The sequence below is a fragment of the Oncorhynchus nerka genome, linkage group LG6 (genome assembly GCF_034236695.1).
Source record: "Oncorhynchus nerka isolate Pitt River linkage group LG6, Oner_Uvic_2.0, whole genome shotgun sequence".
Lineage (NCBI taxonomy): Eukaryota > Metazoa > Chordata > Actinopteri > Salmoniformes > Salmonidae > Oncorhynchus > Oncorhynchus nerka.
Window position 1 is genome coordinate 25,333,417 of NC_088401.1, and position 27,956 is coordinate 25,361,372.

Here is a 27,956-nt window from a genome sequence, read left to right on the forward strand (position 1 = left end):
TCTTATAACTTGTCCTTGTGGTAAAAAAATATGTAGGTAAAACAAAGCGCGAATTAAAAGTACGTATCTCAGAGCATCGTAGCACCATTAGATGTAAAAACTTTACTTATCCAGTTGCGGCCCACCTATTGGAGGCAGGCCACTCGATTTCGTCTCTGCGTTATATTGGTATCGAATATGTCACCTCCCTAGGACAGGGGGTGACCTTGATAATTTATTGTTAAAACGTGAGGCTGCCTGGATCTTTAATTTAAAGACCCCAGCGCCCTTCGGTCTCAACGTAGACTTTGATCTGAAGCCATTCTTGTGATTATTGTGACTTTGCCATTGTAATTGTTTGTAAACTTGTGTAGTCAAATGAATCTATGATCGTATGCTATCCATTTGTTGTTTGTACGCTGTTCTTTGTATGACATTTTAATATTTGATTATTAACCAATGATATTAGGCCACTCTTGGCCATGATTACAGACACCTGTGTCTTTTGACACTATATAAACGAGTCATCCCGCAGTTTGTGATTATACCCTGATGAAAACAGCTTGGCTGTCGAAACGTTGGTAATTACATTTTTGCATCTGAGCTCCTAGAGTGTGCGGCTCTCTTTTATTTTCGAGTGTTGATCAAAAGACACAATTGAGGGAGATTTTGAGGTTGTTTATTAATTGCATTGTAATAAAACATTTAAATGAAATGTCCATTGAATGTATTATTGGTCCAACATTGAACATAACGTAAACATATCATTATCATGCATTTTAATTGAAGACAATACAAGTTGCCAAAAACTGCGAATGAATCTTTCACTCAATAAAATTTAGTTAAAATGTTTTGGTGTTCCCTGAGCCAATCAGATGTATTTCCTTCACTGTTCCAAGCCAATGGCCATTCAGTAATATCAGTGACTAGTGAGAGGCCAGCAGTGCATTTCAAAAGATGTAGTTAATATTCTGCAAAATGTTAAAATGTATATGGATGTTAAACCTTAAGAGATAAGAGATTATTATTTGGGATAATAGCTTGTAAACAAACATCCAATGCCTTTGTACTTCATTGCAAGATGTCAGTAAGGCATTACTACACATTGATTCTACTCAAATATCCATTGACAGTGAGTGGCGACTGAACTGCATTCGTTAGTGATGCAGTCGCATCATATCATTGTATTCTCTTACAATTTAGAACCTTTGCTTTACATCTTCCCACATATACTCAATGCAGTTCCCCCAAACTGCAATCAGTTTGTCAGCCACTTTTTCTTACCCCCCCCCCCCCACCCTACCCATCCCCACCATATTGCAACATCAGTGTAGTGTAATGTCCAATAGTCTAAACTTTCTCCCTTCAACCCCGACTCATCTGGCTCTATGCCTCTCCATTCCTGACCCTGTCCTCCAGAGCCTTCAGCTCTCCCTCCACCTGTTGGGGGAGGTCAGCTCCCACCTGCTGGGTAAAGTATGCCCGCAGCTCCTGGGTCTCCTTCTCCCAGAAGGCCTTGGGCAGGTCGAAGAGGGCCCCCATGTCCACTTTGCTGCCCAGGCCCTGCAGGTTGATGGCTCCCTCCTGTGGCACCCAGCCCACCAAGCTCTTCTTTGCTGCCTCGTCCTCCCTCTCGCGGCCGCAACGCTTGAAGATCCACTCCAGCACGCGTGCATTGTCCCCGAAGCCTGGCCAGAGGAAGGAGCCCGACGTGGGGTCCTTACGGAACCAGTTGACGTGGAAGATCTTGGGCAGGTGGGTGGGGGCCTTGCGGGTCTCCATGCTGAGCCAGTGGGCCAGGTAGTCACCGAAGTTGTAGCCGAAGAAGGGGCGCATGGCGAAGGGGTCATGCATGATAACCTTGCCTAGGGATGAAGAAAAAACAAATTCATCAAAAGGTCATTGCTTTATACATTGACACTGCTGGAGGGAATACAGTATACCACCCAATCAGGGGATATTAGCCCTAGATATGTTTTTCCTGTTCTATTCTATAATTTTCCATTGTACTCTATAGACAGCTCATATCCACTTAAATGACGTACTAACACATGTAATTCTATGACAAGCTCTTTAATGAGGTTTATGAGGTACTGTACCTTTGTACTCAGCGGCTGCTGTGGCCTCAGACCTCATAGAGGCTCCCACAAACACACCGTGACGCCAGCTAAACGACTCATACACCAGTGGGACACCTGGGAAACAGAGAGGTCAGGGGTCAGGACAAGGCCAACAGTGTGACAGAGTGTCCCACAGCTACACACTGGGAGCAAGAATTTTAGAACATACAATTTCAAAACAGTTATAATACAGAATAACCTATTTTCCAGTTACATTAACCAAACGGTATAATTTGTAACACTGGATATACCACCAGAGGCTTGCTTTATAGGAGTGTCTGCTACATGAATACAATGACAATATAATATTATTCTTGTTGTATACGAGTTCCTAAACCACAGTTTAGTCATTGGATCATTAAAGGCCACTCACCCTCTGGCCTTCTGCCCCCGAAGATGATGGCATCGATGGGCACTCCCTCGTCACTCTCCCACTGGGGGTCGATAATGGGACACTGGGCCGCCGGGGTACAGAACCTGGAGTTGGGGTGGGCACACGGGGCAGAGTCTCCTGTGGAAGAAGAGAAAGACGGTGAATACTATTAACAGAATAAAACATTATGACTGTATATAAATTAGTAGTACTGGTACATGAACATTTCTACAACATTGGATTTGATGATAAGCATATAAATAACTTAGAAACATGATTACATTGTTTTTAATGCTACTAGATTCATGGATAAACACGATGTAGTGATTTACAAAGAGTTTACTAATGGTTAACTCTAAGTAGTTTATGAGTAGACATTCTAATGAAGTGTTACTGTGTACTTTCTCTACCCAATGACAACACAAGGACAGTGTCACACCATGTCTCCAGGAGGCACTGTTAACGCTACAGTAAGTCAACTCTACCTCTCCACTGTTAACACTACAGTAAGTCAACTCTACCTCTCCACTGTTAACACTACAGTGTGTCAACTCTACCTGTCCACTGTTAACACTACAGTGTGTCAACTCTACCTGTCCACTGTTAACACTACAGTGTGTCAACTCTACCTGTCCACTGTTAACACTACAGTGAGTCAACTCTACCTCTCCACTGTTAACACTACAGTGTGTCAACTCTACCTGTTCACTGTTAACACTACAGTGAGTCAACTCTACCTCTCCACTGTTAACACTACAGTGTGTCAACTCTACCTGTCCACTGTTAACACTACAGTGAGTCAACACTACCTGTCCACTGTTAACACTACAGTAAGTCAACTCTACCTGTCCACTGTTAACACTACAGTGTGTCAACTCTACCTGTCCACTGTTAACACTACAGTGAGTCAACGCTACCTGTCCACTGTTAACACTACAGTGAGTCAACACTACCTGTCCACTGTTAACACTACAGTGAGTCAACTCTACCTGTCCACTGTTAACACTACAGTGAGTCAACACTACCTGTCCACTGTTAACACTACAGTGAGTCAACTCTACCTGTCCACTGTTAACACTACAGTGAGTCAACGCTACCTGTCCACTGTTAACACTACAGTGTGTCAACTCTACCTCCCCACTGTTAACACTACAGTGAGTCAACTCTACCTGTCCACTGTTAACACTACAGTAAGTCAACTCTACCTGTCCACTGTTAACACTACAGTGTGTCAACTCTACCTGTCCACTGTTAACACTACAGTGAGTCAACTCTACCTGTCCACTGTTAACACTACAGTGAGTCAACTCTACCTGTCCACTGTTAACACTACAGTGTGTCAACTCTACCTGTCCACTGTTAACACTACAGTGAGTCAACTCTACCTGTCCACTGTTAACACTACAGTGAGTCAACTCTACCTGTCCACTGTTAACACTACAGTGAGTCAACTCTACCTGTCCACTGTTAACACTACAGTGAGTCAACTCTACCTGTCCACTGTTAACACTACAGTGTGTCAACTCTACCTGTCCACTGTTAACACTACAGTGAGTCAACTCTACCTCTCCACTGTTAACACTACAGTGTGTCAACTCTACCTGTCCACTGTTAACAGTACAGTGAGTCAACTCTACCTGTCCACTGTTAACACTACAGTGTCAACTCTACCTGTCCACTGTTAACACTACAGTGAGTCAACTCTAACTGTCCACTGTTAACACTACAGTGAGTCAACTCTACCTGTCCACTGTTAACACTACAGTGAGTCAACTCTACCTGTCCACTGTTAACACTAGTGTGTCAACTCTACCTGTCCACTGTTAACACTAGTGTGTCAACTCTACCTGTCCACTGTTGACACTACAGTGAGTCAACTCTACCTGTCCACTGTTGACACTACAGTGAGTCTACCTGTCCACCGTTGACACTACAGTGAGTCAACTCTACCTGTCCACTGTTGACACTACAGTGTCAACTCTACCTGTCCACTGTTGACACTACAGTGAGTCAACTCTACCTGTCCACCGTTGACACTACAGTGAGTCAACTCTACCTGTCCACTGTTAACACTACAGTGTCAACTCTACCTGTCCACTGTTGACACTACAGTGAGTCAACTCTACCTGTCCACCGTTGACACTACAGTGAGTCAACTCTACCTGTCCACTGTTGACACTACAGTGAGTCAACTCTACCTGTCCACTGTTGACACTACAGTGAGTCAACTCTACCTGTCCACTGTTGACACTACAGTGAGTCAACTCTACCTGTCCACTGTTTAATTTTTATTTGACCTTTGTTTAACTAGGCAAGTCAGCTATGAACAAATTCTTATTTTCAATGACGGTCTAGGAACAGTGGGCTAACTGCCTTTTTCAGGGGCAGAACAACAGATTTTCATCTTGTCAGCTCGGGGATTCGATCTTGCAACCTTTTGGTTACTAGTCCAACGCTCCAACCACTAGGCTACCTGATGCCCCACTACAGTGAGTCAACTCTACCTGCTTTCCAGGATTTGCCATGCCAGTCGGTCAGGGAGACCCCTGCAGCAGGGGGGTCCAATCCCTCCCACCATACCCCTCCGTCGCTGGTCTCGCCCACATTGGTGAACACTGTGTTTTTGGCGATGGTCGCCATGGCGTGAGGGTTGGTCTTCAGGGACGTGCCAGGAGCCACGCCGAAAAAGCCGTTCTCTGGGTTGATGGCCCTGAGTTTACCTGAGGAGAAAGTGACAAGGTGAGTCACAGAGATGCATTAAAGGATTTGCTCCTTGAAGAAGTGATGTAGTCAACTTAATAATTTCCTCTCTAAGAAAAGGAGGGGAAAGGACTTGACAAGTGGGAGTTGCTGATTTTAGTTGCAATGGGTTGTACAATCTGTCTGGCCATGAAATTAATAACATGAGTGTGAATGCTCTTGTATGTTACTGTTTGAGTCTTTACTAGTCTGTCATTGTCTCTACAGAAGATCTGAGTCTCAGAGTGTGTGTTGAGTGTGCATCCCTCCCCTCACCCTGGCTGTCAAACTTCATCCAGGCGATGTCGTCTCCCACACACTCCACAGTCCAGCCAGGCAGCGCAGGCTTCATCATGGCCAGGTTGGTTTTCCCACAAGCACTTGGAAACGCCGCCGCCACGTAACGCTTCACTCCCCGAGGATTGGTGATGCCCAGGATCTAGTCGGGGAGGAGTGACAGGAAAGAGAGAAAGAGAGAGAGGGAGATATTTTCTGAGAGGGTAGGTGTGGCATTGACTGGGCAGTTTCTCCGGTAATGTAGGAACATCAGAAGGGACTAACTAACTACTCACTGCTACTGCATGAGGCACTGACTGTGTCACATACAGTATGCTCTAGAGGTCAACCGATTAATCGGAATGGCCGATTAATTAGGGCCGATTTCAAGTTTTCATAACAATCGGAAATTGATATTTTTGGACACCGATTTGGCCGTTTTTTTTCAATTTATTTTTTTACACCTTTATTAAATCTTTATTTAACTACGCAGGTCAGTTAAGTACACATTTCTTATTTTCAATGATGGCCTAGGAACGGTGGGTTAACTGCCTCGTTCAGGGGCAGAACGACAGATTTTCACCTTGTCAGCTCGGGGGATTCAATCTTGCAACCTTACAGTTAACTAGTCCAACGCTCTAACCACCTGCCTCTCATTGCACTCCACGAGGAGCCTGCCTGTTACGCGAATGCAGTAAGCCAAGGTAAGTTTCTAGCTAGCATTAAACTTATCTTATAATAAACAATCAATCAATCAATCATAATCACTAGTTAACTACACATGGTTGATGATAATACTAGTTTATCTAGCATGTCCTGCGTGGCATATAATCGATGCGGTGCGTATCGTTGCTCCAATGTGTACCTAACCATGAACATCAATGCCTTTCTTAAAATCAATACACAGAAGTATATCTTTTTAAACCTGCATATTTAGCTAAAATAAATCCAGGTTAGCAGGCAATATTAACCAGGTGAAATTGTGTCACTTCTCTTGTGTTCATTGCACGCAGAGTCAGTGTATATGCAACAGTTTGGGCCGCCTAATTTGCCAGAATTTTACGTAATTATGACATGACATTGAAGGTTGTGCAATGTAACAGGAATATTTAGACTAATGGATGCCACCCCTTAGATAAAATACGGAACGGTTTCAGTATTTCACTGAAAGAATAAACGTCTTGTTTTCGAGATGATAGTTTCCGGGTTCGACCATATTAATTAACTAAGGCTCGTATTTCTGTGTGTTATTATGTTATAACTAAGTCTATGATTTGCTAGAGCAGTCTGATTGAGCGGTGGTAGGCAGCAGCAGGCTCGTAAGCATTCATTCAAACAGCACTTTCGTGCGTTTTGCCAGCAGCTCTTTGTTGTGCGTCAAGCATTACGCTGTTTATGACTTCAAGCCTATCAACTCCCGAGATTAGGCTTGTGTAACCGATGTGAAATGGCTAGCTAGTTAGCGGGGTGCGCACTAATAGCGTTTCAAATGTCACTCGCTCTGAGACTTGGAGTGGTTCGAGCCCAGGGAGGAGCGAGGAGAGGGACGGAAGCTATACTGTTACACTGGCAATACTAAGGTGCCGATAAGAACATCCAATAGTCAAAGGTTAATGAAATACAAATGGTATAGAGAGAAATAGTCCTATAAATACTATATTAACTACAACCTAAAACGTCTTATCTGGGAATATTGAAGACTCATGTTAAAAGGAACCACCAGCTTTCAGATGTTCTCATGTTCTGGGCAAGGAACTTAAACATGAGCTTTCTTACATGGCACATATTGCACTTTTACTTTCTTCTCCAACACTTTGTTTTTGCATTATTTAAACCAAATTGAACATATTTCATTATTTATTTGAGGCTAAATTGATGTATTCTATTAAGTTAAAATAAGTGTTCATTCAGTATTGTTGTAATTGTCATTATTACAAATAAAAAAATAAACAATTGGCCGATTAGAATTCACTCTTTTACTCATTACTAGGTGCACCCCTATCAGGTCCCCGTTCTCACCAGCATGTGTTCGGCCAGCCAGCCCTCATCCTTGGCGATGCGCGAGGCGATCCGCAGAGCGAAGCACTTCTTGCCCAGCAGAGAGTTGCCTCCGTAGCCGCTGCCGAAAGACAGGATCTGCCTGGTGTCTGGCAGGTGGGAGATCAGCACCTTCTCTGGGCTACACGGCCACGAGTTGACCAGGGGAGCTGGGAGGAGTGGAGGAGGAGGTGGGGAGCATGGGAGGAAGATGGTGATGGAGGGGGGATTTGAAAGCAAGGAATGGAATAGATGGAGAAAGACAAAATGAGGCGAGGCAAATGGTGCTTGAACGGCATACTGCTGAACATGTATAATTATGTAGGATACAGTTAATGTCAGAAGTTTAAATACACCTTAGCCAAATACATATAAACTCAGTTTTTCACAATTCCTGACATTTCATCCTAAAAATTCCCTTTCTTATGTCAGTTAAGATCACCACTTTATTTTAAGAATGTGAAATGTCAGAATAATAGTAGAGAGAATGATTTACTTCAGCTTTTATTTCTTTCATCACATTCCCAGTAGGTCAGAAGTTTACATACACTCAATTAGTATTTGGTAGCATTGCCTTTAAGTTGTTTAACATGGGTCAAACTTTTCGAGTAGCCTTCCACAAGCTTCCCACAATAAGTTGGGTGAATTTTGTTATGGCCACTCCAATACCATGACTTTGATGTCCTTAAGCCATTTTGCCACAACTTTGGAAGTATGCTTTGGGTCATTGTCCATTTGAAAGACCCATTTGCGACCAAGCTTTAACTTCCTGACAGATGTCTTGAGATGTTGCTTCAATATATCCACATAATTTTCCTCCCTCATGATGCCATCTATTTTGTGAAGTGCACCAGTCCCTCCTGCAGCAAAGAACCCCCACAACATGATGCTGCCACCCCCGTGCTTCACGGTTGGGATGGTGTTCTTCGGCTTGCAAGCCTCCCCCTTTTCCTCCAAACATAATGATGGTCATTATGGCCAAACAGTTCTATTTTTGTTTCATCAGACCAGAGGACATTTCTCCAAAATGTACGATCTTTGTTCCCATGTGCAGTTGCAAACCGTAGTCTGTCTTTTTTATGGCAGTTTTGGAGCAGTGGCTTCTTCCTTGCTGAGTGGCCTTTCAGGTTATGTCGATATAGGACTCATTTTATTGTGGATACTTTTGTACATGTTTCCTCCAGCATCTTCACAAGGTCCTTTGCTGTAAGTTCTGGTAATGATTTGCACTTTTTGCACCAAAGTACGTAAATCTCTAGGAGACAGAACGCGTCTCCTTCCTGAGCGGTATGACGGCTGCGTAGTCCCATGGTGTTTATACTTGCGTACTATTATTTGTACAGATGAACGTGGTACCTTTAGGCGTTTGGAAATTGCTCCCAAGGATGAACCAGACTTGTGGAGGTCTGCAATTTATTTTCTGAGGTCTTGGTTGATTTCTTTTGATTTTCCCATGATGTCAAGCAAAGAGGCACTGAGTTAGAAGGTAGTCCTTGAAATACATCCACAGGTACACCTCCAATTGACTCAAATTATGTCAATAAGCCTATCAGAAGCTTCTAAAGCCACAACATAATTTTCTGGAATTTTCCAAGCTGTTTACAGGCACAGTCAACTTAGTGTATGGCAACGTCTGACCCACTGGAATTGTGGTATTGTGAATTATATATGAAATAATCTGTCTGTAAACAATTGTAGGAAAAATGACTTGGGTCATGCACAAAGTAGATGTCCTAACCGAATTGCCAAAACTCTAGTTTGTTAACAAGAAATTTCTGGAGTTGTTGAAAAAGAAGTTTTAATGACTCCAACCTAAGTGTATGTAAACTTCCCACTTCAACTGTATGTGATATGCAACAATGTTGTTGTTTTCCAAGTTTATGATATAACTTACAAGATGGCGATAGAGAGAGAGTCTCTGGGCAGTGGTACCTTTCAGTGGGAGAGGTTGCCCAAGGGAGTGCTGGCAGCGCACAAACTCTGCCCCCTGTGACAGCTTGTCCATGACTGGGGTGCCCATGCGTGTCATTATGCCCATGCTGGCCACCACGTAGGGCGAGTCCGTCACCTGCACGCCAAACTTAGACAGCGGAGAGCCCACCGGGCCCATACTGAAAGGGATCACATACATGGTTCGACCTGAGGAAGAATGAGGAAATTAAAATTTTAATTGAGTGTTAGACATTATTTCCCATTACAGACAAGTCTCAGTTGGCTAGTTGAAAGCCTTGGTGTCTCAATAAAATGTGAATGTTTCAGAGAATCATTTAACCCCACACTTTATTCCTAAACTCTACCATTTGATATTTAATGACTCTTGTCCCTCTTACCATCTAAATAGTCTAATTAGTCCAAATTGGACTTCAGTAGTGTAACATTATAACACAACGTTGATAGTCAACTATAACATTTGCCACTGGCGCCGTAGCTAGTTATTTTAGAAGTTTAGGCCGGTTTTCTGTGATGCAAAAATAGGCATTTAAAAAAGTGACAAACCCAATTTGAATGAAGACTGACAGTCCATTACAGACAACTGATAGAGGCAGCTGAAACTATAGAGAGGTTGTGTTAAACCTCTTGTCTGAAAGCCCCAGAGTAGAACGGCGTGTACAGTACAGTACCTGCCATGCAGCCTGGGAAGCGGTCCTTCCTGGCCTTCTGGAAGTCACCCTCACTCATCCAGCTGCCCAGCTGGCTCTTAGCCCCCCCACCGGGGGTGGGGATGGTGTCCCTCTGGTTCTTGGTGACGATCACCGTCTTACTCTCCACGCGAGCCACATCCTTGGGGTCTGTGCGTGCCAGCCAGCTGCCCAGACAGAAAAGCCATAAACAGACTATTAATTATCTTATAATTCTTTATGGCAATGAGTATAACAGGCTTGGAGTCTTTTGTTGATCTCAAGGCCACAGTGGAAAAGGTGACCCAGGAGATTCTTTGATGTATGACTGAAATTGTTTCAGATTAATATTACAGAGTCAGACAGATAACTTTGTTTGACAGACTTAGTACTCTAAATAACGTACATTCAATTTAAGAATTCTTCACTAACCAGAATATTTTTTAATGTATTCTGCTCTACATTAACTTAGATCACTAGTGAACTTAACCTGCTTTGTGACATAAAGACCAAAATTCCTACTAAACCTGTGTAGCAGTGATCACAGCAGCACTCACCAGTTCTCATACTTTGGTAGCTTCTTCACCATGCCCTCCTTCTCCAGGCCAGCTAGGATGTGGGCCGACTCTTCTGCACTCCCCGTCACCACATGCACATTGGCAGGCTTGCACTCATCCACCGCCCCCTTCACAAAGTCAGCCACCGCTGGGGGCAGAGAGGGGATCGAGGCCAGGGAGCGGACCCCCACAGATGCCCCCACGCCACCCCGTCTGTACCAAAACACAGGGAGGTAGAAGTGGGTGTGTTACAGAGGTTTACAGGGGAGGAACTGTATTCAAACATACTGTACTATACAGACATGATATTAGGTTGCTGGCTGATAGCAGCTGTAAGAGGTGCAACACTATGATAATTTAGCAACTCGCAGTTATCAAATAAGATGTGCCCCAAATGGATATCAAATTTAAATCTGGTGTTAAAATAGGCAACATAATAGGAGCAACATTTAAATACTGGGTAGCAAGATGCACAATAGTAGCAAGATACACAATCAACCCCTTCAGTATGGTTTCAGGGATGCAATTCTATTGAGAGTAGATTACAGGAAAATGTGTCACTACATTCTTACTATTAGTGCTAGTATTAGAGCAATTCACAGGTAAATAATGCAATGGGGCAATGGGGTGTCACTGAGGAGTAGACTTGGGTCCTTCTCCAAACGGATTCTTGGGAATTTTGTTTTACCTAAACCACGGCAAGCACTGAGAATGTGTTACTTCTGAACATATTCTAGAATAACATTTCATTATCGGGTGTATGGTTAGAAACAAATAATACCCATACATGTTCACTATTATTTAATCATCTGCATGAGACAGACATCACAACCTGACACTTCGGCTCAGAGCTCTTTATAATGGTGGAGGCACGTAGGGGGGCTTTCTTTTGTTTGTTAACAGCCCAGTGTTCACAAGCAAGGGTAAACACAATCAATTACAACATGTGTGAGAGCTCTGGCTAGCTGACTAGAAACACCAGGCGTGATGGTTGATGGTTTGACAACAAAAAAATCTGAGGAGGATTCTATGTGTGCTCAGATGCACTCTTCAATTGAAACTTTGTTTAATTTTTTTTTTTTTTTTTTAAATAACTCTTTATACTGACGTGTCTAGGAACCTCTGGAGCTGGTTTGGCTCTAGGAGCTGCCTCATAATTTGACTTGCATTCCAACTCATGGCTAGGTCTATTGACTAATTTGGCTAAGAATTTAAATCACACTATTCTACCTTGGTAGCTAGGTGAAAGACAGGTTCCGGTAAAAGGGCTGACAAAGTCTGTTCCAATTGGCTGCATTGTGGGTGTCATTAAACATCCTGTGTAAACAACAGCCATTTCTAAAGGAAGGGTTAAAGGCTGCCCAGTGTCCTACGTGCAAACTGAGAATATAGATTGTTGTTGGTGGGTGGGAAAATGCCCAATGTCACAGGGAACAAGTTTAAACACTGTTGAACCATTTATGTGATGAGAAGTCATCTTAGATCTTCTCCAGTTTATGAAGTCTATTATAAGTGATTCATTTCTGCATGCAGTCGACCAGATGTGTGTATTGAGAAACTTCAGACTGGGAGGGAAGGAGAGAGAGACCTTTTGCCCACAAAGTACTGAGCAGGAAAAGAGAGAGCAAGCAAGAACACAAAAAATGAACCATAAGAGGAGAACGGTTAGGCTTTCCACCCTTTCCTCTGTGTAGATTGCCATTCTCAGGAACAGGTCACTGCAAGCAGACTTTACTGAAAATCTATAGAGCACATACTGTTGGAGCTTTTTTTTAAAACAATTTATTTCACCTTTATTTAACCAGGTAGGCTAGTTGAGAACAAGTTCTCATTTGCAACTGCAACCTGGCCAAGATAAAGCATAGCAATTTGACACATACAACAACACAGAGGTACACATGGAATAAACAAAACATCGTCAATAATACAGTAGAACAAAATAAAACAAAAAGTCTATATACAGTGAGTGCAAATGAGGTAAGATAAGGGAGTTAAAGCAATAAATAGGCCATGGTGGTGAAGTAATTACAATATAGCAATTAAACACTGGAATGGTAGATGTGCAGAAGATGAATGTGCAAGTAGAGATACTCGGGTGCAAAGGAGCAAGATAAATAAATAAATACAGTATGGGGATGAGGTAGGTAGATAGATGGGCTGTTTACAGATGGGCTATGTACAGGTGCAGTGATCTGTGAGCTGCTCTGACAGCTGGTGCTTAAAGTTAGTGAGGGAGATATGAGTCTCCAGCTTCAGAGATTTTTGCAGTTCGTTCCAATCATTGGCAGCAGAGAACTGGAAGGAAAGACGACCAAAGGAGGAATTGGCTTTGGGGGTGACCAGTGAGATATACCTGCTGGAGCGCATGCTACGAGTGGGTGCTGCTATAGTGACCAGTGAGCTGAGATAAGGCGGTGCTTCACCTAGCAGAGACTTGTAGATAACCTGTAGCCAGTGGGGTTGGCGACGAGTATGAAGCGAGGGCCAACCAACGAGAGCGTGCAGGTTGCAATGGTGGGTAGTGTATGGGGCTTTGGTGACAAAACGGATGGCACAGTGATAGACTGCATCCAGTGTGTTGAGTAGTGTTGGAGGCTATTTTATAGATGACATCACCGAAGTCGAGGATCGGTAGGATGGTCAGTTTTACGGTATGTCTACGGTATGTTTGTCAGCATGAGTGAAGGATGCTTTGTTGCGATATAGGAAGCCAATTCTAGATTTAATTTTGGATTGGAGATGCTTAATGTGAGTCTGGAAGGAGAGTTCACAATCTAACCAGACACCTAGGTATTTGTAGTTGTCCACGTATTCTAAGTCAGAGCCGTCCAGAGTAGTGATGCTGGACGGGCGAGCAGGTGCGGGCAGTGATCGGTTGAATAGCATGTATTTAGTTTCCCCTGCGTTTAAGAGCAGTTGGAGGCCACGGAAGGAGAGTTGTATTGCATTGAAGCTCGTCTGGAGGTTAGTTAACACAGTGTCCAAAGAGGGGCCAGAAGTATACAGAATGGTGTCGTCTGCGTAGAGTTGTACCAGGGAATCACCAGCAGTAAGAGCAACATCATTGATGTATACAGAGAAAATAGTCAGCCCGAGGATTGAACCCTGTGGCTCCCCCATAGAGACTGCCAGAGGACCGGACAACAGGCCCTCCGATTTGACACACTGAACTCTATCAGAGAAGTAGTTGGTAAACCAGGCGAGGCAATCATTTTAGAAACCAATGCTGTCGAGTCTGCCAATAAGAATGTGGTGATTGACAGAGTCGAAAGCCTTGGTCGATGAATACGGCTGCACAGTAATGTCTCTTATCGATGGCGGTTATGATGTCAAAGTTCAAAGTTGTCGTTTAGGACCTTGAGCGTGGCTGAGGTGCACCCATGACCAGCTCTGAAACCAGATTGCATAGAGCAGAAGGTACGGTGGGATTCGAAATGGTCGGTAATCTGTTTGTTAACTTGGCTTTCGAAGACCTTAGAAAGACAGGGTAGGATAGATATAGGTCTGTAGCAGTTTGGGTCTAGAGTGTCACCCCCTATGAAGAGGGGGATGACCGCAGCAGCTTTCCAATCTTTGGGAATCTCAGACAATACGAAAGAGAGGTTGAACAGGCTAGTAATAGGGGTTGCAACAATTTCGGTTGATCATTTTAGAAAGAGAGGGTCCAGATTGTCTAGCCTGGCTGATTTGTAGGGGTCCAGATTTTGCCGCTCTTTCAGAACATCAGCTATCTGGATTTGGGTAAAGAAGAAATGGTGGGGGCTTTGGCGGGTTGCTGTGGAGGGTGCCTGGCAGTTGACCGGGGTAGGGGTAGCCAGCTGGAAAGCATGGCCAGCCGTAGAGAAATGCTTATTGAAATTCTCAATTATAGTGGATTTGTCAGTGGTGACAGTGTTTCCTAGCCTCAGAGCAGTGGGCAGCTGGGAGGAGGTGCTCTTATTCTCCATGGACTTTACAGTGTCCCAGATTTTTTTTGAGTTAGTACTACAGGATGCAAATTTCTGTTTGAAAACGCTAGCCTTAGCTTTCCTAACTGCCTGTGTATATTTGTTCCTAACTTCCCTGAAAAGTTGCATATCACGGGGGCTATTCGATGCTAATGCAGAACGCCACAGGATGTTTTTGTGCTGGTCAAGGGCAGACAGGTCTGACGTGAACCAAGGACTATATTTATTCCTAGTTCTAAATTTTGTGAATGGGGCATGCTTATTTACGATGGTGAGGAAGGCACTTTTAAAGAATAGCCAGGCATCATCTACTGACTGGATGAGGTCAATGTCATTCCACGATACCCCGGCCAGGTCAATTAGAAAGGCCTGCTCGCAGAAGTGTTTTAGGGAGCGTTTGACAGTGATGAGGGGTGGTCGTTTGGTCGCAGACCCATTACGGATGCAGGCAATGAGGCAGTGAACGCTGAGATGTTGATTGAAGACACCAGAGGTGTATTTGGAGGGCGAGTTAGTTAGGATGACATCTATGAGGGTGCCTGTGTTTACGGATTTGGATTGTACCTGGTAGGTTCATTGATCATTTGTGTGAGATCGAGGGCATCAAGCTTGGATTGTAGGATGGCCGGGGTGTTAAGCATGTCCCAGTTTAGGTCACCTAGTAGCACGAGCTCAGAAGATAAATGGGGGGCAATCAATTCACATATGGTATCGAGAGCACAGCTGGGGGCAGAGGGAGGTCTATAGCAAGTGGCAACAGTGAGAGACTTGTTTCTGGAAAGGTGAATATTTAGAAGTAGAAGCTCGAATTGTTTGGGTACAGACTTGGATAGTAATAGAAAACTCTGCAGGCTATCTTTGCAGTAGATTGCAACACCGCCCCCTTTGGCAGTTCTATCTTGGCGGAAAATGTTATAGTTAGCGATGGAGATTTCAGGGTTTTTGGTGGTTTTCCTAAGCCAGGATTCAGACACGGCTAAGACATCCGGGTTGGCAGAGTGTGCTAAAGCAGTGAGTAAAACAAACTTAGGGAGTAGGGAGTACTTAGGAAGTACTTAGGGAGTAGGCTTCTAATGTTTCTAATGTTCTAATGTTAATGTTCTTTTGTCCTGTCATGTTGAGCCCAATTGTTAGAATCACTTGAGCGTCTGTCTAGAACTTAACTCACGGTAAATAAGAATTAGGGAGCCAAGAGTGAGTGGAGGTTGGTTTCTATTTTTCTTTTAAACCAGGGATCATCAGGGGGCTGGAACATAATTACAAATAATTTGTTGACTGCAAATTGACCACAAGAAGCCCAAAATATCATAATTTCAAACCTTGCTTACATTTCTATACAATCTCGCTATAATGCTTGGGAATTCTTGAGAACAGATTTCCAAAATGTAAATAACTTGGAGCTGATTTCCTGGTGTTTTGACAGTGTTTTATGTATGTCCAACATTAACATGAAAATGAATAAAATCATATATATTTTGCTCAGAAAACTTGGGGGCCAAATAAAACCACCAGTGGGCCAAATTCGGCCCACATTTTGTCAGTTGGGGAACCCCGGTTTCCTCTTTTCTTACTTTTCAAAAGATCCCCTCTCCTCCGTTTCACCTTTGATGGCTTATTTCATCCTCCTGCCCTCTCTCTCTCTCACCCCATCAGTCACTTTTGACAGATTGTCATGGTAGATGTATAAGGTAAAGGGAGGACTGTGCTCAACATATAACATGTGCTCATATGTATTGAATTTAAAATATTTTTTTACCTCTATTTAACTAGGCAAGTCAGTTAAGAACAAATTCTTATTTTCAATGACTGCTTAGGAACAGTGTGTTAACTGCCTGTTCAGGGGCAGAACAACAGATTTGTACCTTGTCCGCTCGGGGATTGGAACTTGCAGCCTTCCGGTTACTAGTCCAACGCTCTATCGACTAGGCTACCCTGGCGCCCCATATAAGCACAACATGTTTCCATTTAAGGGTACAGCAAAAGTCCCAGCTTCCACTACAAGTACCATAGCAGCATTTCTGAACAAATCATTTACATTTACATTTAAGTCATTTAGCAGACGCTCTTATCCAGAGCGACTTACAAATTGGTGCATTCACCTTATGACCTCCAGTGGAACAGTAGTGCATCTAAATCTTTTCAGGGGGAGGGGGGGTGAGAGGGATTACTTTATCCTATCCTAGGTATTCCTTAAAGAGGTGGGGTTTCAGGTGTCTCCGGAAGGTGGTGATTGACTCCGCTGTCCTGGCGTCGTGAGGGAGTTTGTTCCACCATTGGGGGGCCAGAGCAGCGAACAGTTTTGACTGGGCTGAGCGGGAACTGTACTTCCTCAGTGGTAGGGAGGCGAGCAGGCCAGAGGTGGATGAACGCAGTGCCCTTGTTTGGGTGTAGGGCCTGATCAGAGCCTGGAGGTACTGAGGTGCCGTTCCCCTCACAGCTCCGTAGGCAAGCACCATGGTCTTGTAGCGGATGCGAGCTTCAACTGGAAGCCAGTGGAGGGAGCGGAGGAGCGGGGTGACGTGAGAGAGAACTTGGGAAGGTTGAACACCAGACGGGCTGCGGCGTTCTGGATGAGTTGTAGGGGTTTAATGGCACAGGCAGGGAGCCCAGCCAACAGCGAGTTGCAGTAATCCAGACGGGAGATGACAAGTGCCTGGATTAGGACCTGCGCCGCTTCCTGTGTGAGGCAGGGTCGTACTCTGCGGATGTTGTAGAGCATGAACCTACAGGAACGGGCCACCGCCTTGATGTTAGTTGAGAACGACAGGGTGTTGTCCAGGATCACGCCAAGGTTCTTAGCGCTCTGGGAGGAGGACACAATGGAGTTGTCAACCGTGATGGCGAGATCATGGAGCGGGCAGTCCTTCCCGGGAGGAAGAGCAGCTCCGTCTTGCCGAGGTTCAGCTTGAGGTGGTGATCCGTCATCCACACGGATATGTCTGCCAGACATGCAGAGATGCGATTCGCCACCTGGTCATCAGAAGGGGAAAGGAGAAGATTAATTGTGTGTCGTCTGCATAGCAATGATAGGAGAGACCATGTGAGGTTATGACAGAGCCAAGTGACTTGGTGTATAGCGAGAATAGGAGAGGGCCTAGAACAGAGCCCTGGGGACACCAGTGGTGAGAGCACGTGGTGTGGAGACGGATTCTCGCCACGCCACCTGGTAGGAGCGACCTGTCAGGTAGGACGCAATCAAGCGTGGGCCGCGCCGGAGATGCCCAACTCGGAGAGGGTGGAGAGGAGGATCTGATGGTTCACAGTATCGAAGGCAGCCGATAGGTCTAGAAGGATGAGAGCAGAGGAGAGAGAGTTAGCTTTAGCAGTGCGGAGCGCCTCCGTGATACAGAGAAGAGCAGTCTCAGTTGAATGACTAGTCTTGAAACCTGACTGATTTGGATCAAGAAGGTCATTCTGAGAGAGATAGCGGGAGAGCTGGCCAAGGACGGCACGTTCAAGAGTTTTGGAGAGAAAAGAAAGAAGGGATACTGGTCTGTAGTTGTTGACATCGGAGGGATCGAGTGTAGGTTTTTTCAGAAGGGGTGCAACTCTCGCTCTCTTGAAGACGGAAGGGACGTAGCCAGCGGTCAGGGATGAGTTGATGAGCGAGGTGAGGTAAGGGAGGAGGTCTCCGGAAATGGTCTGGAGAAGAGAGGAGGGGATAGGGTCAAGCGGGCAGGTTGTAGGGCGGCCGGCCGTCACAAGACGCGAGATTTCATCTGGAGAGAGAGGGAGAAAGAGGTCAGAGCACAGGGTAGGGCAGTGTGAGCAGAACCAGCGGTGTCGTTTGACTTAGCAAACGAGGATCGGATGTCGTCGACCTTCTTTTCAAAATGGTTGACGAAGTCATCTGCAGAGAGGGAGGAGGGGGAGGGGGAGGAGGATTCAGGAGGGAGGAGAAGGTTGCAAAGAGCTTCCTAGGGTTAGAGGCAGATGCTTGGAATTTAGAGTGGTAGAAAGTGGCTTTAGCAGCAGAGAGAGAAGAGGAAAATGTAGAGAGGAGGGAGTGAAAGGATGTCAGGTCCGCAGGGGAGGCGAGTTTTCCTCCATTTCCGCTCGGCTGCCCGGAGCCCTGTTCTGTGAGCTCGCAATGAGTCGTCGAGCCACGGAGCGGGAGGGGAGGACCGAGCCGGCCTGGAGGATAGGGGACATAGAGAGTCAAAGGATGCAGAAAGGGAGGAGAGGAGGGTTGAGGAGGCAGAATCAGGAGATAGGTTGGAGAAGGTTTGAGCAGAGGGAAGAGATGATAGGATGGAAGAGGAGAGAGTAGCGGGGAGAGAGAGCGAAGGTTGGGACGGCGCGATACCATCCGAGTAGGGGCAGTGTGGGAAGTGTTGGATGAGAGCGAGAGGGAAAAGGATACAAGGTAGTGGTCGGAGACTTGGAGGGGAGTTGCAACGAGGTTAGTGGAAGAACAGCATCTAGTAAAGATGAGGTCGAGCGTATTTCCTGCCTTGTGAGTAGGGGGAAGGTGAGAGGGTGAGGTCAAAAGAGGAGAGGAGTGGAAAGAAGGAGGCAGAGAGGAATGAGTCAAAGGTAGGCGTGGGGAGGTTAAAGTCGCCCAGAACTGTGAGAGGTGAGCCGTCCTCAGGAAAGGAGCTTATCAAGGCATCAAGCTCATTGATGAACTCTCCGAGGGAACCTGGAGGGCGATAAATGATAAGGATGTTAAGCTTGAAAGGGCTGGTAACTGTGACAGCATGGAATTCAAAGGAGGCGATAGACAGATGGGTAAGGGGAGAAAGAGAGAATGACCACTTGGGAGAGATGAGGATCCCGGTGCCACCACCCCGCTGACCAGAAGCTCTCGGGGTGTGCGAGAACACGTGGGCAGACGAAGAGAGAGCAGTAGGAGTAGCAGTGTTGTCTGTGGTGATCCATGTTTCCGTCAGTGCCAAGAAGTCGAGGACTGGAGGGAGACATAGGCGGAGATGAACTCTGCCTTGTTGGCCGCAGATCGGCAGTTCCAGAGGCTACCGGAGACCTGGAACTCCACGTGGGTCGTGCGCGCTGGGACCACCAGATTAGGGTGGCCGCGGCCACGCGGTGTGGAGCGTTTGTATGGTCTGTGCAGAGAGGAGAGAACAGGGATAGACAGACACATAGTTGACAGGCTACACAAGAGGCTACGCTAATGCAAAGGAGATTGGAATGACAAGTGGACTACACGTCACGAGTGTTCAGAGAGTTAAGCTTACGTAGCAAGAATCTTATTGACTAAAATGATTAAAATGATACAGTACTGCTGAAGTAGGCTAGCTGGCAGAGGCTGCGTTGTTGACTAAGTAGGCTAGTTGGCATTGGCTGCGTTGTTGACACTACACTAATCAAGTCGTTCCGTTGAGTGTAATAGTTTCTACTGTGCTGCTATTCGGGGCTAGCTGGCTAGCTAGCAGTGTTGATTACGTTACGTTGCGTTAAAAGAACGACAATAGCTGGCTAACTAACCTAGGAAATCGCTCTAGACTACACAATTATCTTTGATACAAAGACGGCTGTGTAGCTAGCTATGTAGCTAGCTACGATCAAACAAATCAAGCCGTTGTACTGTAATGAAATGAAATGAAAAATGTGATACTACCTGTGGAGCGAAGCGAAATGCGACCGGATTGTTGAGTGCAGAAGTTCTGTTCGGTAGACGTTGGCTAGCTGTTGGCTAGCTAGCAGAGTCTCCTATGTTAAGGACGACATAAAACTACACACTCTAAACTACACAATTATCTTGGGTACGAAGACAGCAAAGACAACTATGTAGCTAGCTAACACTACACTAATCAAGTCGTTCAGTTGAGTGTAATAGTTGTGCTGCTAATCGGTAGACGGTGGACTAGCTAACGGTGGACGTTAGCTAGCTGGCTAGCTGCAGGGCAGTGTAGACTGCGTTAGGACGACGAAATACGATAATTACGCAATTATCTATGATACAAAGACGGCTGTGTAGCTAGCTAAGAAGAAATTGATAAGATTAGACAAATCAAACCGTTGTACTATAATGAAATGTAATGAAATGTAATACTACCTGCGGACCGAGTGCAGATGCGACCGCTCGCTCCAACCCGGAAGTACCAACCCGGAATCTGCTTGTGTCATTTTTCAATGTACCTCACCATACCTATGTATGATATGTTATGAATTGCATTTTATAAAAAATATTTGGTTGGCGGTATATATAAAACAATATAAAACACCTCTTTGGGTGAATTCACTTACAGTATACCCACGTTTTCAGTCACAATTTTTTTATACCACATAAAATGACTTGCATGATATTAATAAAAATGAAGCGTGGTTTGTTGAAATGTTGTAAGATAGGCCTAATGCACTTTTATATTTGTATGAAACGGTTAATAGTTCATTTTTGATAGGCTAACGTTACTTGATGAAGACATGCTGTTATAGAAACTCTGTGCTTTTGTCTTGAAACTAAAATGTAATGAGTGTAGCCTACAGACAAGAAAATAACTCATTCAACTGTCTGCACACACAGGCTTGTGGATTGTTGCATTATTCAAGAGTGTAATATGGTTTGGTTGCATTATTCAATAGTGTATACGTTTTAGAGGAAAAACATCTGTCATTGTTCAATAGTTTATGGATCCTGGCTTGTGACCAATGTTCCCTCTAAGATGCGCGTAGCTCCCCCAGGGACTGCCTTGCGAAAGAAATATCAGCCAGCTCAGAGAAGCACAAGATTGAACTTTCTAGAGTTTTCCCCGTTAGTTAACACTATCAACGTTTCCCTTTACCGTGGGAATTGTGATCGAATCAACGCAATATTAGCCACTTTCAATGCAACATACCAAAACAAAATAAAGTATGCAAAACTTAAGATGTAAAACTGACTATGCAAGAGGTTTTGTTGTAGGCAAAACGCATCGGAGTAGGATTCTATTGCATTGACAGGCACACTCAGGCCCTACTCTACACAGATCAGTGTGTCATAGCCAATCAGAGCTGCAGATATGCAAACAGACCATTGCCATATATGAATTTGTACCATTCACCAGTGGTGTAAAATACTTAAGTACAAATACTTTACAGTACTACTTAAGTATTTTTTGGGGGGGTATCTGTACTTTACTATTTATATTTTTGCCAACTTTTACTCCACAACATTCCTAAAGAAAATAATATACTTTACACTCCATACATTTTTCCTGACACCCAAAAGTACTTGTTACATTTTGAATGCTTAGCAGAACAGGAAAATGGTCCAATTCACACACTTATCAAGAGAACATCCCTGGTCACCCCTATTGCCGTTGATCTGGCAGACTCACTAAACATAAATGCTTTGTTTGTAAATGAAGTCTGAGTGTTGGAGAGTGCCCCTGGCTATCTGTAAATTTTAAAACAAGAAAACTGTGCTGTCTGGTTTGCTTAATATAAGGAATGTGAAATTAGTTGTACTTTTACGTTTGATACTTAAGTATATTTTAGCAAGTACATTGACTTTCGATACTTAAGTATATTTAAAACCAAATACTTTTAGACTTTTACTCAAGTAGTATTTTACTGGGTGACTCACTTAAGTCATTTTCTATTAAGGTATCTTAACTTTAACTCAAGTATGATAATTGGATACTTTTTACACCACTGCCATTCACTTTGAACTGGACTGTGTTTACAGCATGAGCGGTCATGAGTAGGTGAGCTTGTTTTAAGATCAAAGCGAGAGCTACACTGTCGTTCAAATGTTTGGGGTCACTTAAAAATGTACTTGTTTTTGAAAGAAAAGCACATTTTTTGTCCATTAAAATAACATCAAATTGATCAGAAATCCAGTATAGACATTGTTAATGTTGTAAAAGACTATTCTAGTTGGAAACGGCTGATTTTTAATGGAGTATCTACATAGGCGTACAGAGGCCCATTATCAGTAACCATCACACCTGTGTTCCAATGACATGTTGTTTTAGCTAATCCAAGTTTATCATTTTAAAAGGCTAATTGATAATTAGAAAACCCTTTTGCAATTATGTTAGCACACCTGAAATCTGTTGTAATGATTAAAGAAGCAATAAAACTGGCCTTCTTAAACTCGTTGAGTATCTGGAGCATCAGCATTTGTGGGTTTGATTACAGGCTCAAAATGGCCAGAAACATAGACCTTTCTTCTGAAACTCGTCAGTCTATTTTTGTTCTGAGAAATGAAGGCTATTCCATGCGAAAAATTGCCAAGAAACTGAAGATCTCGTACAACAGTGTGTACTACTCCCATTACTGAACAGCGCAAACTGGCTCTAACCAGAATATAAAAAGGAGTGGGAGGCCCTGGTGCACAACTGAGCAACATGACAAGTACATTAGAGTGTCTAGTTTGAGAAACAGACACCTCACAAGTCCTCAACTGGCAGCTACATTACATTTCTTGCATGGAATAGCCTGTAGATATTCCATTAAAAATCAGCCGTTTCCAGCTACAATAGTAATTTACAACATTGACAACGTCTACACTAGATTTCTGATCAATTTGATGTTATTTTAATTAACCAAACATGTTCTTTTCTTTCAAAAACAAGGACATTTCTAAGTGACCCCAAACTTTTGAACGGTATTGTACATGTAGCGACTTGTGCACATTTGTACATTTCCTTTGCTAGTTATTAGCCCAGTTATAGCTATTTTGTAGTCAGCAATGGCACAAAACATGTGCATTTCTTGACATCTTTCAAAAGCGAGTCAGGTAAAGAGCCTTTTTTGTCTTAAAGGGGCAGTGTTGTATTTTGAGACAGGCTAAAATAAGCTAAGAAGCCAATAGGCAGAGGGTAGCATAATTTGGCTGATTCTCTGTAATAACGGCATGAGAATACTTATGCATTTTTATTTTGAAACAATATTTTCAGTCACCTCCTTGTCTGAATGACAAGTGGTTAACAAGTTTTAATGTCAAGCCCTGCATGTATTTTTCAAAATTCTTATGGAATGTAGGCCTACATTGAACACCAAGCATTGGCCGCCTCTGTAGGCTGAACGATAGAACAACTATTTCCATGTTAAAATGTTATGTTATGGAATTTTCTCCATATTTTTTTTATGGTAGACCACTCTGGTAGACCTACATTATAGAGGTCGACCGATTAATCGGAATGGCCGATTACTTAGGGCCGATTTCAAGTTTTCATAACAATCGGAAATCTGTATTTTTGGACGCCGATTTTGCAGATTTAATATATATATATTTTTTTCAACTTTATTTAACGAGGGAAGTCAGTTAAGAACACATTGTTATTTTCAATGACGACCTAGGAATGGTGGGTTAACTGCCTTGTTCAGGGGCAGAACGACAGATTTTTACCTTGTCAGCTCAGGGATTCAATCTTGCAACCTTACGGTTAACTAGTCCAACGCTCTAACCACCTGCCTCACAAGGAGCCTGCCTGTTACGCGAATGCAGTAAGAAGCCAAGGTAAGTTGCTAGCTAGCATTAAACTTATCTTGTAAAAAAACAATCAATCAATCATAATCACTAGTCATAACTACACATGGTTGATGATATTACTAGTTTATCTAGAGTGTCCTACGTTGCATATAATCGATGCGGTGCGCATTCGCGAAAAAGGACTGTCGTTGCTCCAACGTGTACCTAACCATAAACACCAATGCCTTTCTTAAAATCAATACACAGAAGTATATATTTTTAAACCTGCATATTTAGCTAAAAGAAAGGTTAGCAGACAATATTAACCAGGTGAAAATGTGTCACTTCTCTTCCATTCATTGCACGCAGTCAGGGTATATGCAACAATTTGGCCCGCCTGGCTCATTGCGAACTAATTTGCCAGAATTTTACGTAATAATGACATAACATTGAAGGTTGTGCAATGTAACAGGAATATTTAGACTTAGGGATGCCATCCGTTAGATAAAATACGGAACGGTTCCGTATTTCACTGAAAGAATAAACATTTTGTTTTCGAAATGATAGGTCATTAATATGGTCGAATCCGGAAACTATGGCTCGTATGTCTGTGTGTTATTATGTTATAATTAAGTCTATGATTTGATAGAGCAGTCTGACTGAGCGATGGTAGGCACCAGCAGGCTCGTAAGCATTCATTCAAACAGCACATTCGTGCGTTTGCCAGCAGCTCTTCACAATGCTTGAAGCACAGCGCTGTTTATGACTTCAAGCCTATCAACTCCCGAGATTAGGCTGGTGTAACCGATGTGAAATGGCTAGCTAGTTAGCGGGGTGCGCGCTAATAGCGTTTCAAACGTCACTCGCTCTGAGACTTGGAGTAGTTGTTCTCCTTGCTCTGCATGGGTAATGCTGCTTTGAGGGTGGCTGTTGTCGATGTGTTCCTGGTTCGAGCCCAGATAGCGGCGAGGAGAGGGATGGAAGCTGTACTGTTACACTGGCAATACTAAAGTGCCAATAAGAACATTCAATAGTCAAAGGTCGTACAAATCGTATAGAGAGAAATAGTCCTATAATTCCTATAATAACTACAACCTAAAACTTCTTACCTGGGAATATTGAAGACACATGTTAAAAGGAACCACCAGCTTTCATATGTTCTCATGTTCTGAGCAAGGAATTTAAACGTTAGCTTTCTTACATGGCACATATTGCACTTTTACTTTCTTCTCTAACACTTTGTTTTTGCATTATTTAAACCAAATTGAACATGTTTCATTATTTATTTGAGGCTAAATGTATTTTATTGATGTATTATACTAAGTTAAAATAAGTGTTCATTCAGTTTTGTTGTAATTGTCATTATTACAAATACATTTCTTTTTAAATCGGCTGATTAATCGGTATTGGCTTTTTATGGTCCTCCAATAATCGGTATCGGGGTTGAAAAAATCATAATCGGTCAACCTCTACTATATTATGATCAAATAGCCACAGTAGCCTACTTGAACACTGTTAAAAAAATTACTTAAAACGGGTACAGCCTCAGTGTTCACAGTAAATGTGCGCCGAAAGTTGCACAGAATTCTCACAACGTTCAAGTTTACACTCAGCAGACCTGAAATCTGCTCACTGACCCCCCCAAAAATTAGGGAACATTGCTTGTGACTACTGTGATATTTACGGTCAATTTGAGCTGTGGACCAAGAATGTTGCTTTGCCAGCGAAAACTAAAGGTAAGGCAAGGATGTAATGTGAATTGAAAAGTAGAATTATCTTTAGCCACCACGCTCCTCAGACTCTCCTTTAGATCTCGTAGTGGGAATAGGACCTAGTCAGGGAGAAATGCGAGGACAAAGATAGCCATGAAAATTGATCATTTCTCAACCCCTGTGGCCCTCTCTTTGGGTTGCAGCTGGGCTTTGCTTAGTCTCATCTCCACAAGGACAATGCAACACACCTCCAAAAATGTAGACCAATCACTGTGCACCACACACAGTCACACCCACACTCCCCCCAAATTGAATGTAAATAGCTTGGTCCATAGTGCATTTTCAGGAACTGAGCAGAAATGCACATATCACATGCAACCTACATACAGAAAAAAAATGTCATAACACATAGACATGCAAAAGTAAGGCATTGAAACTTCTGTCAATTAGGCGGCTACACAAATCCTGACAATCTCGAATTCACTATGATGCTGTTTCAACACACACATATACACACACACACACACACCAATAACAAATGCATAGTAGACACACAAACATAGAACCCTCTCAAGTTTGTAAGACTGACAGTGTCATGCAGTTCACTCTGAAAAGTAAGGTAAGATGCACTCAAGACTGCTCACATACTTGTTATTCTCCGTGTGACGTCACCCAACAGCCTTGAGAAAGAATGGTGAAGAGAAAGTGGAATGACAGAGATTCAAAGCAATGGGATCTTGAAATTCTGTCCGTCATTTTCTATCTCGGGGGCGAACAGCTTTTGAAATCTGGTCGGTCAGGTTTGTGCACCTCCAAGTCGGTCAGACACAAACCAAGACACACAAAGTTGTGTGTGCTGTGCTATATGTCTGTGGCATTTTCTATTAAGATCTTTCTTTGTAGTTCAGTGACATTGGGGTCATTCCATGTCATTTCAGCAAGCCATTACACCTACCATCTCAGATTGTTTTGAAATCATTTCTGCAGTTAGAAACAGATAAGATTAGCATTCCTGAACCATTATTTTGTTGAAATATAATTTGATTTATGAGAAATAATAAACTAATTGATGGCACTCAAATTGTACCTGTGAATGTATAGAACTCATTGGCTAGCTTGGACTTATTCTTTCCTCTGATCATTTTAAAACAAGACTGTCAATTTAACAGCAATTGACAATCAAGTTGGAGATGATAAATGGCTAATTGCAGTGCCTTGCATAGTCTTCAATATGACTTTCCATTCAACAATGAGGATATTTAATCCTAACTTTATGGACATGTCATTTCTAGTTTATGTGTCCTTAACATTTGGTTACAATGCATCTCTGATATTCCCTGAGTTTTCCATCATAAATGTATACCCTATCATCATAAGGATGTTTGCATAGGATTGCTGCCAACAGCAATATCATGAGCGAAATTGCGATAACTGGTAGAAGTATCTTATCCACTATAGTGATATAACTAATTCATGACAACTCATTTTATACCATCATCACCATTCCATGGTTTGCCTAATGCAGTTAAAACATTTTAAATGTAGCAGGGCTGGGAACAGTTCAAATAGACAACGAATACACTATGTACAGCATACTGTACCATGGTTAGTCAATATGGAAATAATGTTTCAAATTGCAATATGCTAGATACTCACCTTCTAATAACTCCAAGCAAAAGACACGACATCTTGTAAAATATAAAATAAAATAGATATCTTCACAAAAAGAGGAGAGACGTGTGCGCTTTAGGACCAACCACAACTCATATCGGATTGGCCTATGAAGAAGAACTCTAATGTTGAGGTAACCTGGTGTAGGCTCATGAGAGAACCTTGTACTTTGCAACACGTGTAACTTATCGGAGAGGCATACGCCTTGAACCAGGTTCTGCGCTTCGTTCTCCAAACCGCAACTTCAATGCAAACAAATAGCCAACCGATTGCATATATAGACCAAGCTAAGTGTATATTTCTTTCGTCAAGTAATCCAGCAGTAGTCTTGGCTATTGATAACGCTATCCGTTCAACAAAGGTTAGGCTATTAAACAGGACTGTCTGAAAACAAATAAAAGGTCTGAGAGGAGGTGTCTCTCATGTTAAACTTGTTTGTTTTCTATAACACTGCAAAGAGAATAAACAAAGTAGAGCATTTCATACAACTATCATATCCTGTCCCTGCTCCTACTGAACATATCTACTGTTTTACTGCCCATGCAACAAAAACGCCTCTACCGGCT

At 43.2% G+C, this 27,956-nt stretch overlaps 1 protein-coding gene across 1 annotated transcript; it reads right to left on the bottom strand.

Annotated features, from left to right (window-relative positions):
- Positions 1 to 1,270: 1,270 nt before the first annotated feature.
- On the bottom strand, positions 1,271 to 27,920 carry pck2 (phosphoenolpyruvate carboxykinase 2 (mitochondrial)). Its single transcript, XM_029661148.2, has 10 exons — positions 27,376 to 27,920; positions 10,700 to 10,912; positions 10,146 to 10,330; positions 9,457 to 9,663; positions 7,507 to 7,694; positions 5,488 to 5,650; positions 4,977 to 5,192; positions 2,473 to 2,610; positions 2,079 to 2,174; positions 1,271 to 1,844 (listed from the first exon to the last, which is right to left on the bottom strand). The coding sequence occupies exons 1-10, from the start codon at positions 27,405 to 27,407 to the stop codon at positions 1,366 to 1,368; spliced, it is 1,917 nt and encodes a 638-aa protein (XP_029517008.1). The 5' UTR covers positions 27,408 to 27,920; the 3' UTR covers positions 1,271 to 1,365.
- Between the last annotated feature and the right edge of the window lie 36 nt (positions 27,921 to 27,956).

What these genes read in the sequence shown, in the direction of transcription:
- pck2 (XM_029661148.2), bottom strand. Translation starts at nt 27,407, where the DNA reads ATGTCGTGTCTTTTGCTTGGAGTTATTAGAAG. An exon ending in GCAACCTCTCCCACTGAAAG is followed by an intron (nt 7,695 to 9,456) that starts GTACCACTGCCC and finishes CACTCCTCCCAG; the next exon opens with CTCCCCTGGTCAACTCGTGG. An exon ending in TGGCAAATCCTGGAAAGCAG is followed by an intron (nt 2,611 to 4,976) that starts GTAGAGTTGACT and finishes CTTCTTCCACAG; the next exon opens with GAGACTCTGCCCCGTGTGCC.